Source organism: Mizuhopecten yessoensis, unplaced genomic scaffold, assembly GCF_002113885.1.
Source record: "Mizuhopecten yessoensis strain PY_sf001 unplaced genomic scaffold, ASM211388v2 scaffold4783, whole genome shotgun sequence".
In the NCBI taxonomy this organism is placed as follows: Eukaryota; Metazoa; Mollusca; class Bivalvia; order Pectinida; family Pectinidae; genus Mizuhopecten; species Mizuhopecten yessoensis.
Window position 1 is genome coordinate 788229 of NW_018405719.1, and position 14233 is coordinate 802461.

General features: G+C 37.2%; 1 protein-coding gene across 2 annotated transcripts in view; it reads right to left on the reverse strand.

The window, feature by feature from the left end:
* LOC110449687 overlaps positions 1-14233 on the reverse strand; it is a 65036-nt gene that overhangs the window by 20127 nt on the left and 30676 nt on the right. Inside the window, exons 7-10 of one of the 2 annotated variants that reach the window (XM_021496714.1) lie at positions 13902-14123; positions 9597-9731; positions 1482-1619; positions 667-1083 (exon numbers count right to left, since the gene is read on the reverse strand). In XM_021496714.1, the coding sequence (XP_021352389.1) occupies positions 667-1083; positions 1482-1619; positions 9597-9731; positions 13902-14123 (912 nt within the window). Of the gene's footprint in view, positions 1-666; positions 1084-1418; positions 1620-9596; positions 9732-13901; positions 14124-14233 lie in introns of both variants that reach the window. The other variant, XM_021496713.1, reaches the window with a different exon arrangement.

The following is a 14233-nucleotide window of genomic DNA, read 5'->3' on the forward strand; positions in this document are numbered from 1 at the left end:
GGTATCATGGTTAACAACTTTGTGGTAGCTATAATCACACAGTTGTTGGATAGGTATCATGGTTAACAACTTTGTGNTTTTTGGTGTTTTTTTTTGTGCAATGGGGCAATTGATTGTTGAATCACCCTGTCAATGTGGTACGTTGTGGAATCTACACAATTGTAATATTGGTGATAAGGCTGTTTATTGGTTGTCATTATATTTGTGCCAAGGTTGTTCATTGGTTGTCATTATATTTGTGCCAAGGTTGTTCATTGTTTGTCATTATATTTGTGCCAAGGGTGTTCATTGGTTGTCATTATATTTGTGCCAAGGTTGTTCATTGGTTGTCATTATATTAATGCTAAGGTTATTTATTGGTTGTTATTATGTAAGTGCTAAGGTTATTTATTGGTTGTCATTATATTTGCACCAAGGTTGTTTATCGGTTGTCATTATGTTAATGCTAAGGTTATTTATTGGTTGTCATTATATTTGTGCCAAGGTTGTTTATTGGTTGTCATTATGTTAATGCTAAGGTTGTTTATCGGTTGTCATTATGTTAATGCTAAGGTTGTTTATCGGTTGTCATTATGTTAATGCTAAGGTTATTTATTTGTTGGCATTATATTAGCGCTAAAGTTGTTCATTTGTTGTCATTATATAAGTGATGTTATATATGTTTACCTATTATATCGTGTCCCTGATGATCATCAGAAGCCTCAAGTCTGTTATAAATACATGCTCCAATTCCAGCCCTACTTTCCTCACACTCAATTCCAGCCCTACTTTCCTCACACTCTCTGGCTTCACTTTGGTGATGTCCACCAGCTTGGTGAGGATCATGTGTTTGGTAATAGTTACCAGCCTCCATTGCAGGTGAAGCGCACGTTTCTTGAGGATGAAATGTTGGAGATGTGAATTCTGCAACATGTGCCCTTTCCCCATGGAAGCCTTGGTCTTGACGGTGTTTCAAAGGTGTGTTAGGCGATTCGGTAACATGAGTAGACAGACTTTCCGGGCCATGTTGCTCTCCCTTCTGACTTTCTCCTCGAGGAGCATCCACATTCAGGGAATCAGCACCATCAGGCTCATATCTCGATTCTACAAAGCATGAAGTGAAAGTAAATAGAGGTAATTTCAGAAAATATTTTTGAATATATTGATATGAAACTATAGGAAAATATCACAAAAATACTTCCTCAAGAATGCCGAAATAGAAAGACAGTTATCAGGGGGGAATACAGACCCCCTGTTGGATGGTTGTCAACAGCTTTGTTGTCTTAAAAATAAATTCTGTCTCCATTCCAGGCAAGCCCTGGTATAAAGAATGACTCACTCTATATAGACTAATGCATGAAACTATACAATCACAGTAAGTTCAGGTTCCTAGAGTCATGAGTTGTTGAAATGTGACTGTTTTGGGGATGTGCACCTACCCAATGGTTCTTCAAGCTCACTTATTGTCAGGGGTTCAACAGACAGTAAGACAATGTCATCACCTGTGTAGTCTCCATCACCAACAGGTCTTAAGAAAGAGACATTTTCAGTACTTTGTTTCTCAGGTCGAACGGCTGAATTTCGGGAATCTGTTTGCTGCACTTGTTCCAGTTCACTGCTGCCCTGCTGAATCTCTGTTCCTGTAATACAGTTATATCTGCTGACATAGGGGCTAGTATCACAGTACATTGAGATGAGTGGAAGTATGCTACGCCCGTCAGACCCGCAGAAGTATATTGATATATTGGAAGGAGGTAGTGACATATGATATAAATGTGTTTACTGCCACTGTTTTGTTGGTGACTGTGACCTTGCCATTCATTAACTGTGTGTATGGCACAAGATATTTTGTGTTTCATAATTACACTTTCGTGGTTAATGTTGCTATAACTAAATAGAAAGGAATTAAATAAATATCAAAAAGTTCTTGTATTTTCAACAGAATGCCCTTATTTAGTAATGAATAAGGGGCATAACTCTGCCGAAAAGTGTTTAAATGTCACAATTTAAGAACTCATTGAAAGCATTCAGGTAATGAAACAACCAAGTAGTTTAAAAACAAGAGGCCCAGAGGGCCTGTATCACTCACTTGGATAATAAAGCAACCATGGGAAATTATTCTTAATACACAAAATCCCTAATGGTACAAAGAGAAGGATTTGAAACATTTTAACCTAACATTCCTCTTTAGAGTCCTGCCTTCTGCACCAAGAGGGACCACACCCTCACTTTTTATACAAAACTTAATCTATTTTTCCCAAGGATGCTTCTGACCAAATTTGGATAAAATCCCTCCAACGGTACAGAGGAAGAAGGATTATGAAAACTTAAACCTAAAATTCCCCTTTTCAACCCCACCCATCTGCACCAGACAGAGCCACACAAATTGAGTCCTCTTGACTCAAGGATGCTCAAGACCAAATTTGGATAAAATCCCTTTTTCCCTACAGTTTTTGAGAAAGCCCCCTTTTGTACATTCTGAGAAATAATGCTAACAAACATTCATTCTCAAATTCAAGATGGCTGGCAGCCATCTTGGTTTTGTGATCAGTCCCAAAAAAACAATATGCATAACTAAGGACCTTGGGGAACCCTCATGTTAAGTGTTAGAAAGATTCCTCCAGTACTTTCTGAGAAATAGGGCTAACAATATTTAACTCTAAAATTGTAAGATGGCACCTGTTGACCCAAGGATGCTTCAGACTACATTAGGATATAAATCCCTTAATCCCTACGCTAGAAGAAGGATTTAAATGTTTTACCTCTATTTCCACCCTCCCCCCCCCCCCCCCCCCCCCAGAGGGTGCACACCCATTGTTTATACACAATTGAGTCCCCTTGAACCATGGATTCTCCAGACCAAATTTAGTTAAAATCCACAAAGTCAGACGGACGGACGGACGGCGGATGATAGACACTGAGCCATGGCATAAGCTCACTTGCCCTTTGGGCTAAATATTATAACATGTTTCGATGACATCATACTGAAAATACTACGTTTTCCAAAAAAGTAGTCATCTGTCCCACTTAAATACCTTGGTAATTGTCAGCAACTATGTCTTCTGACATTGGAAATTCCAGCAAGATACTCAATTTTAGAACAGTCAAGATCTGTACATGGCTGTATTAACGTCATTATTGAGAGAGTACAGGTAAATGAGCCTGGTGAAGTCTCCGACTCAACGAGATTGGCGTGTCATAGCACACAAGTGGGGGATTTAAAACAGCATTTGATTGATCAACATAACAAGAGGCCCAGAGGGTCTGTATTGCTCTCCTGGATATTTGAGCAATTATGGGAAAATGTTCTCAATAAAAGTAATTCAGCAAATATTTCCATATGTTAGAGTCTCCTTGGCTTAAGAATGTTCTAAACTGAATGAAACTTTACACTGCTCTGTCCCACTATGCTACTAGTCAATTATCATCATCAAAGGCCACCTGGTAATGTAAATGAAGTTTTTTTGTTTTTTTTAACATATTTGACACATTTGACTTGAGGAAAATTTATGGCATTTCATGCCAGGTACCTACTGGCCAAGTATCATAACTTTTGGCTACCTGGTTCTTCAGAAGTAGTTTTTTAAATATTTTTACATACCGGTATTTGATTGAGGAAACTTTATCGCACTCTGTCCCAGGAACCTACTGGCCATATATCATTATTCTGGTCCTATTTGTTATTCAGGAGAAGTTGTTTAAAGGTTTTTAACATGTTTAATTCTTGTGATCTTAAATGTAAGTCAAGGTCATTATTTGAGTTAAGTTTATGGCACTTTATGCCAGGTACCTACTTGCCATGTATCATAATTCTTGGCCTCCTGGTTATTTTTTTTAAAGATTTTCACATATTTAACCCCTGTGACCTTGAAAGAAGGTCAAGGTCATTTATTAGAGGAACCTTTATAACACTTCATTCCAGGTACCTACTGGCCAAGTATCATAATCTCCTGGTTATTCAGAAGAAGATTTTTTAAAGGTTTTTACATATTTGACCCCTGTGACCTTGAAAATAAGTCAATGTCATTTATTTCAGGATATTTTATAGCTAGGTACCTACTGGCCAGATATCATGGCCCTAAGTCTTCTAGTTCTGAAGAGGAAGTTGTTCAAACAAGAGCTGTTGGAGAACAGCATAGCTCGCTTATTGGTGATGTATGTTGTAAGATAGCAAATATCAATACAGTAAAACCTCGATATAATGCCCATCATTACATTTGACACCTCGCTTTTTTGTCATTTTTTCAGGTTCCTCATTTATGCTTTACTTAAGAATTCCTTTACATGTTTCCCTCAATTTATTGCCAACCCCTTTATTAAGCCAACAATTCTTTTAACAAATGGTGGCAATATAACATGGTTTTGCTTTACCCTTACATGATGTTGTACATTTGAAAAGAAGAGATGACGAGACAAGGAGACAACGTGAAATAGTCAACAGCGAATTGATGGTGGTGACTGATCCAACCCTGCATATGCAAACTTTCCCAAAAACTTTAAACTACAATGTAGTCCAATTAAGTTGTTTTTGGCCCCTTAAATATGAAAATATAGTTCAGCACATTGCTTACACTCTGTATAAATACTTCAACCTTATAAAAGACAACAGTGTATTGAGTGTGATGATCCAACACTGTCTGGCAAAAACTTGCCCAAAAACTTTAACCTCAGTGAAGTGGAAATACTATTTTGTTGTAAATGAAAATGACACATATTTTGTGCAAGAAAGGACTGGACAAGATAATAATTTTTTCTATTAATGTATAGACAGAAAACAAATATGCACTCTTTGCATAAACTGCTTTGCAGTTTATTTCGAGTGCACTTCAGTTCCTGATCGATACATTAAAAGAGCAATTCATTATCTAGTCCAATCCTTAAATATTCTCTGACGAACAATTTGTATAGCATATATACTCATGTATTAAGTTTTTTCATATCAGGAAATCATGCCATGTTGATAAAATAACGATATCACCTAGTAATGACCTACCTGTCTTAGTATCACCTAGTAATGACCTATCTGTCTTAGTATCACCTTGTAATGATCTACCTGTCTTAGTATCACTTAGTAATGATCTACCTGTCTTAGTATCACCTTGTAATGACCTACCTGTCTTAGTATCACCTAGTTATGACCTATCTGTCTTAGTATCACTTAGTAATGATCTACCTGTCTTAGTATCACCTGGTAATGCCCTACCTGTCTTAGTATCACCTAGTAATGACCTATCTGTCTTAGTATCACCTTGTAATGATCTCCCTGTCTTAGTATCACTTAGTAATGATCTACCTGTCTTAGTATCACCTGGTAATGCCCTACCTGTCTTAGTATCACCTAGTAATGATCTAGCTGTCTTAGTATCACCTAGTTATGACCTATCTGTCTTAGTATCACATAGTAATGATCTACCTGTCTTAGTATCACCTAGTAATGATCTACCTGTCTTAGTATCACCTAGTTATGACCTATCTGTCTTAGTATCACATAGTAATGATCTACCTGTCTTAGTATCACCTGGTAATGACCTACCTGTCTTAGTATCACCTAGTAATGACCTATGTCTTAGTATCACCTAGTAATGATCTACCTGTCTTAGTATCACCTAGTAATGACCTACCTGTCTTAGTATCACCTAGTAATGATCTACCTGTCTTAGTATCACCTAGTAATGACCTACCTGTCTTAGTATCACCTAGTAATGATCTACCTGTCTTAGTATCACCTAGTAATGACCTACCTGTCTTAGTATCACCTAGTAATGATCTACCTGTCTTAGTATCACCTAGTAATGACCTACCTGTCTTAGTATCACCTAGTAATGATCTACCTGTCTTAGTATCACCTAGTAATGACCTACCTGTCTTAGTATCACCTAGTAATGATCTACCTGTCTTAGTATCACCTAGTAATGACCTACCTGTCTTAGTATCACCTAGTAATGATCTACCTGTCTTAGTATCACCTAGTAATGACCTACCTGTCTTAGTATCACCTAGTAATGATCTACCTGTCTTAGTATCACCTAGTAATGACCTACCTGTCTTAGTATCACCTAGTAATGATCTACCTGTCTTAGTATCACCTAGTAATGACCTACCTGTCTTAGTATCACCTAGTAATGATCTACCTGTCTTAGTATCACCTAGTAATGACCTACCTGTCTTAGTATCACCTAGTAATGATCTACCTGTCTTAGTATCACCTAGTAATGACCTACCTGTCTTAGTATCACCTAGTAATGATCTACCTGTCTTAGTATCACCTAGTAATGACCTACCTGTCTTAGTATCACCTAGTAATGATCTACCTGTCTTAGTATCACCTAGTAATGACCTACCTGTCTTAGTATCACCTAGTAATGATCTACCTGTCTTAGTATCACCTAGTAATGACCTACCTGTCTTAGTATCACCTAGTAATGATCTACCTGTCTTAGTATCACCTAGTAATGACCTACCTGTCTTAGTATCACCTAGTAATGATCTACCTGTCTTAGTATCACCTAGTAATGACCTACCTGTCTTAGTATCACCTAGTAATGATCTACCTGTCTTAGTATCACCTAGTAATGACCTACCTGTCTTAGTATCACCTAGTAATGATCTACCTGTCTTAGTATCACCTAGTAATGACCTACCTGTCTTAGTATCACCTAGTAATGATCTACCTGTCTTAGTATCACCTAGTAATGACCTACCTGTCTTAGTATCACCTAGTAATGATCTACCTGTCTTAGTATCACCTAGTAATGACCTACCTGTCTTAGTATCACCTAGTAATGATCTACCTGTCTTAGTATCACCTAGTAATGACCTACCTGTCTTAGTATCACCTAGTAATGATCTACCTGTCTTAGTATCACCTAGTAATGACCTACCTGTCTTAGTATCACCTAGTAATGATCTACCTGTCTTAGTATCACCTAGTAATGACCTACCTGTCTTAGTATCACCTAGTAATGATCTACCTGTCTTAGTATCACCTAGTAATGACCTACCTGTCTTAGTATCACCTAGTAATGATCTACCTGTCTTAGTATCACCTAGTAATGACCTACCTGTCTTAGTATCACCTAGTAATGATCTACCTGTCTTAGTATCACCTAGTAATGACCTACCTGTCTTAGTATCACCTAGTAATGATCTACCTGTCTTAGTATCACCTAGTAATGACCTACCTGTCTTAGTATCACCTAGTAATGATCTACCTGTCTTAGTATCACCTAGTAATGACCTACCTGTCTTAGTATCACCTAGTAATGACCTACCTGTCTTAGTATCACCTAGTAATGATCTACCTGTCTTAGTATCACCTAGTAATGACCTACCTGTCTTAGTATCACCTAGTAATGATCTACCTGTCTTAGTATCACCTAGTAATGACCTACCTGTCTTAGTATCACCTAGTAATGATCTACCTGTCTTAGTATCACCTAGTAATGACCTACCTGTCTTAGTATCACCTAGTAATGACCTACCTGTCTTAGTATCACCTAGTAATGATCTACCTGTCTTAGTATCACCTAGTAATGACCTACCTGTCTTAGTATCACCTAGTAATGACCTACCTGTCTTAGTATCACCTAGTAATGATCTACCTGTCTTAGTATCACCTAGTAATGACCTACCTGTCTTAGTATCACCTAGTAATGATCTACCTGTCTTAGTATCACCTAGTAATGACCTACCTGTCTTAGTATCACCTAGTAATGATCTACCTGTCTTAGTATCACCTAGTAATGACCTACCTGTCTTAGTATCACCTAGTAATGATCTACCTGTCTTAGTATCACCTAGTAATGACCTACCTGTCTTAGTATCACCTAGTAATGACCTACCTGTCTTAGTATCACCTAGTAATGATCTACCTGTCTTAGTATCACCTAGTAATGACCTACCTGTCTTAGTATCACCTAGTAATGATCTACCTGTCTTAGTATCACCTAGTAATGACCTACCTGTCTTAGTATCACCTAGTAATGATCTACCTGTCTTAGTATCACCTAGTAATGACCTACCTGTCTTAGTATCACCTAGTAATGACCTACCTGTCTTAGTATCACCTAGTAATGATCTACCTGTCTTAGTATCACCTAGTAATGACCTACCTGTCTTAGTATCACCTAGTAATGACCTACCTGTCTTAGTATCACCTAGTAATGATCTACCTGTCTTAGTATCACCTAGTAATGACCTACCTGTCTTAGTATCACCTAGTAATGATCTACCTGTCTTAGTATCACCTAGTAATGACCTACCTGTCTTAGTATCACCTAGTAATGACCTACCTGTCTTAGTATCACCTTGTAATGACCTACCTGTCTTAGTATCACCTTGTAATGACCTAACTGTCTTAGTATCACCTAGTAATGACCTACCTGTCTTAATATAACCTTGAAAAAACCTACCTGTCTTAGTATCACCTAGTAATGATCTACCTGTCTTAGTATCACCTAGTAATGACCTACCTGTATTAGTATCACCTAGTGAAGACCTGCCTATCTTAGTATCACCTAGTAATGACCTACCTGTCTTAGTATCACCTAGTAATGACCTACCTGTCTTAGTATCACCTAGTAATGACCTACCTGTCTTAATATAACCTTGAAAAAACCTACCTGTCTTAGTATAACTTTGTAATGACCAACCTGTCTTAGTATCACCTAGTAATGACCTACCTGTGTTAGTATTTCCTAGTAATGACCTAACTGTCTTAGTATCACCTAGTAATGACCTACCTGTCTTAGTATCACCTAGTAATGGCCTACCTGTCTTAGTATCACCTAGTATGACCTACCTGTCTTAGTATCACCTAGAAATGACCTACCTGTCTTAGTATCACCTTGTAATGACATAACTGTCTTAGGATCACCTTGTAATGACCTAACTGTCTTAGTATCACATAGAAATGACCTACACCTGTCTTAGTATCACAGAGTAATGACCTACCTGTCTTAGTATAACCTTGTAATGACCAACCTGTCTTAGTATCCCCTAGTAATGATCTACCTGTCTTAGTATCACCTAGTAATCACCTACCTGTCTTAGTATCACCTAGTATGACCTACCTGTCTTAGTATCACCTTATAATGACCTAACTGTCTTAGTATCACATAGAAATGACCTACACCTGTCTTAGTATCACAGAGTAATGACCTACCTGTCTTAGTATCACCTTATAATGACCTAACTGTCTTAGTATCACATAGAAATGACCTACACGTGTCTTAGTATCACATAGTAATGACCTACCTGTCTTAGTACTCACCTAGTAATGACCTACCTGTCTAGTATCACCTAGTAATGACCTACCTGTCTTAGTATCACCTTGTAATGACATAACTGTCTTAGTATCACCTTGTAATGACCTAACTGTCTTAGTATCACATAGAAATGACCTACACCTGTCTTAGTATCACATAGTAATGACCTACCTGTCTTAGTATCACCTTGTAATGACCTACCTGTCTTAGTATCACCTTATAATGACCTAACTGTCTTAGTATCACCTTGTAATGACCTACATGTCTTAGTATTACCTAGTAATGACCTATGTCTTAGTATCACCTAGTAATGTACTACCTGTCTTAGTCTCACCTATAGTGAAGACCTACCTGTCTTAGAGGTGTCAGTGGAGGGAAACGAGATGGTTAGGTCTGTACTGGCCAATGAGAAAGAGTTTGTAGTTGATGGCTTGTTATCATCTACAACCGGTCTGTCCTCTGCCTCCTTAGAACTTTTTGCAGAATCTATAATTTTCAACAAATATTTACATGAACAAGCAAATTCGTGGAATTTATATCCCCTGCTTGCAGAACATATTGTAGGTTAATGTTATTGAGGTTAGGTTTAAACATGTGAGTATCATGTTGTTGAGACATAATGTATAGCTTCAAACTTGAAGAAGAAAAAAGCCCTATATCTCATTGATTATCCTTAAATATGCACAAATCACATCGGTTGGCAAACTTAGCATGAGTTGGATGTGCATAAGGAATTTGGTTGAAACGTCAGAAGAATATCTACAGCAATTATCACATGAAAACCAAAGAGTGCCCGAGATGGGTGGAAAGACAGAGGAACACAAACATTGTTATCAAGTTTGAAGGAATTTGTCTAATATTTGCTAGAGTTTTTCAGCGGCAACTGCAGATAATGACTTTTTTCCTCTCCTTCCTCTATAATTTTCAACAAGGATTTACATGAACACAAGAGGCCCATTGGCCTGAACGGTCACCTGAGTTCTGATATATCTATACAGAGTGTTGTTTTTGTTTTTAAAACATGAACAGAAATAGTATCCAAAGTGACAAAAAACAATAAAACCACCTTTTCAATATCTAGCATACAGATTTAAGACTGAAATGTATTTGAAACCAGCACCTCTGATTCTAAGTAGAGAAAATGAAGAAATTTTAGCACACTGACTCCTTTGGGCCCCGCCCTACAGCCCTATGGGGAAGGGCTGGCTCAAAATTTTCAAAGTATCAAACTGACAACTCAGGGTTATAATTCCAATCAAGTTAGCAACATGTAATATCCAAAGTGTCCTTTACCAATATAAACCATTATAAATTTGACCCTTTTTGGCCCCAAAACTGATAGCTACAGGCAAAATATCAGTATTTATGATTAGGTCTTTTTAATAACTTGTTTAAAGCATTACACACATTTGACCCACATGACCTTGAAAGTTAAACCAAGAACACAAACTTTATAGCCCTTCATCCAAGCATGTACTCGTCAAATATCACCACCCTAGACATTTTGTTTATTGAGCTGAGGTATTTTAAAGGTTTATACACATTGGACAGTAAGAGGTCTTGAAAGTGTGTCGAGGTTATTCACATGCACAAACTTGATAGTTCTTCATCTGAGCATGCTGCTGACCAAATATCACCACCCTATGCAATTAGGTTATTCAGACATTGTTTTTAACATATTTGACCCCTGTGGCCTTAAATATGGGTGAAAATAATTCATTTGAACAAACTTGGTAGCCCTTCATCCCAGCATGCTACTGGCTTAATATCATTCAAGGCATTTTGGTTATTCAGAAGAAGTTGTTTAAAGGTTTTATAAGACAATTGACCCTGATGACCTTGAATATGAGTGAAGGTCATTCATGTGAATAAACTTGGAAGCCCTTCATCCTAGCAAGCTACTGGCCAAATATCATCACCCTAGAGCTTTTGGTTATTCTTCAGAAGTCGTTTAAAAGATTTCAACATATTTGACCCCTGTTACCTTGAATATTGGTGAAGGTCATTCATTTGAACAAGCTTGGTAGCCCTTTATACCAGCATGCTTTTGGTAAATATCATCGCCCTAGACAATTTGGTTATTCATAAGAAGTCATTTAAAAGATTTCATCATATTCGACCCCTATGACCTTGAATATGAAGGTCATTCATTTGAACAAACTTGGTAGCCCTTCATCCTAGCATGCTACCGGCCAAATATCATCACCCTGTGTATTTTGTTTATACAGAAGAAGTTGTTTAAAATGTTTAACATATTTGACCCCTGTGACCTTAAATATGGGTGAAGGTCATTCATTTGAACAAACTTGTTAGCTTTTGATGCCAGTATTGTAGTAAGAAGCTACAAGCAATATGAATGCTAGCCATACGGTTAGCCTGCATCAGCGAGCGTAATCTACGATCAGACCAACAGTACACGAAATACGTCCGTATAGCTGCCTTACCAAGTGTAGACTACACTCGATATTGTCATGCACGGTAGCTCATCACCCTCGGGCGAGTTGACCTGCTCACCGAGCATACAGAGATGTCGACTCGGCCTCTTTACAAGTGCATTTTCACAACAGTATGCTTAGGTCCAAATATCTTCACACTAGACCATTTGGTTGTAAGAAGAAGTCGATTAAAATAAAATGTTGATGCCAGACAGACGCGGGACGGACTACGGCCGCTGCACCATGGCACAAGCTCACTTGGCTCTTCAGGCTAGGTGAGTTGACTAAAACACTGATCATGACGAGCCAACAAGGGATCTGCCATGTGCCAGACCATACCCTCCATGATTTATTTGAAGCACATTAACTTTGACCTTAATCAAGTTTTAAACCCCTATTGCATTATCACAGTTATCACCAAATTAAAATGTTTAAAAAGTTAGTTTTTTATATTCCAGGAAGAGGACTGTATCCCCCATAGTCTATATTTAGAACAGTGACCTTGACCTTGGAATTTTTTTAAAACCACTATTGCACATCTACATATCACAGTGTATCACCATGTCAATTTTCAGAGGATTAGTCCTATGGATGCCGAGATAACTTCTGAAAACGAAAGTGCAGACAGACAAACAGTTTTAGAAGAATATATCAAACTGATTTGTATTAATTTGTTTTATTTTTTTCATTATTAAAATTTGCATTTTATAACACTTGCCAACATATGTCTATTGAATTCCAAATTACAGATATGTTTAACTGATGTGGATCATTACCAATACCTTAAATGAAAAGTGCTCTACTTGATGAGTGTAATACATACCAAGAAATTTGTTATTGAAAGGAAACCTATCTATAACATTTTTGTTCCTTCAATAACCATGACTGTAGGGCTTTTGGTTCTTCATAAGACACAATTTTAATGTTTTGATACATTTGACCCCTTTGACCTTGAATATTAGTCCAGATCATTTCTATTCCTAAACATTGTAAAACTCATCAAGTGTGACTGAAAGTGTGACGGAGTACTGTACTAGTTATTTACCTAAATTTAGTCATTCACAAGGCCTGGCAAAAAAATGTTGCGTTTCCGCTTAATGGTCGACTAACCGCACTTGAAATTGTCTTAAATTTAATTTAATTTGTTCCCTCTTTTTTCTTGTGTCTTAAATTTTATTTTATTTTCAAAATCTAATTTTATAATATTTTTGTTTTGTTTTTGTAATTTAAGTTTTTTTTATTTAACTACTCTTAAATTAAAATTGAATACATTTTCATTTTTTTCAGTAAAGAAACGTATAATTGAATTATTACCTTTTTTCAGGACAAGGGGCAACATAACATCTTTTTGTCAGGCCTAACAGGAAATATATGTAGAAGACTGATATAGGCTTAACCTGTTGTCCGATTCTTTTAACAATGCTGTATTGCATGCATAAATATTTGTATGTATTATATATGTATTGTTTGTAAAATATTTTGAAATTGAAAACTCATGACCAGCAAGCTACTGGTCCTATATCATAACTCTAGGCCTAATAGTATTTCGTAAGGAGACACTGGAGTTTTTTGTCAGATTTTACTCCAATGAGCTTTAATAGAGGTCATACTCTATTTTTTCTTAAACTTTGTTACATTTTGTTGCAAGTTAATAGATAAATATCACGACTAGGTTTTTTGGTTCTCAAGAAAATATTTTCAGTATTTAAATAGTTAAATGTTTGGGTGGTCTGGTGGTGCAGTGGATAGCGCACTTGCCTTTCACCAAGGCGGCCGGGGTCTATTCCCTGATCGGACGTGAAAAGATTTGGGTCACCTGCCTGATCACGTGGGTTTTCTCCGGGTATTCCGGTTTCCTCCCACACTAAGACTCCCCATGCACTAACATCTGGGCCAGCAAGAGTGATTAATATAAGTTGAAACAACTTGTTTCATAATTGTTGTAAAATAAATAAAGTTTATATTTTATTTATATTTTAAATGTTGCAAAACTCATTGCAAAGCACCCTGTAGTGGCTATTGCTTAAAGAATTTCTTTATTTTGCTTCATAAATTTTGTGGTACATTAACTCCGAGTGCTACATAACAAATATCAAAATCATGAAACAGTTGGTTTATTACAAGAACGTGCCTCAAGTTTTAAAGTTTACGAACCTATGACAGACAGCAAAGGATTGGCGTTTGGGCCAGGTGATCAAACAAACCCATTAGATGTTCATACCTGTGGGATCTCCTTCTGGCTCTGCAACTTCCTTCACTATGGTCTCCTCCTCCCCACTGTTGATGGGCATTTCTAGGGGGAGGAGGGGAACTCTTTCATCAGGTTCACTATTCTCTGAAGTATGGACAGATACTGTTGTACTGTTGGAAGGGGTAGGCATTGCATCCTCATCGCTCACCTCAAGAGAGACGTCTGCTCCAGCAGCCTCAATACTGGATAATTCTAGAAAAGGAATTCAATACTTGATAGTTCTAGAAAAGGAAATCAATACTGGATAGTTCTAGAAAAGGAAATCAATACTGGATAGTTCTAGAAAAGGAAATCAATACTGG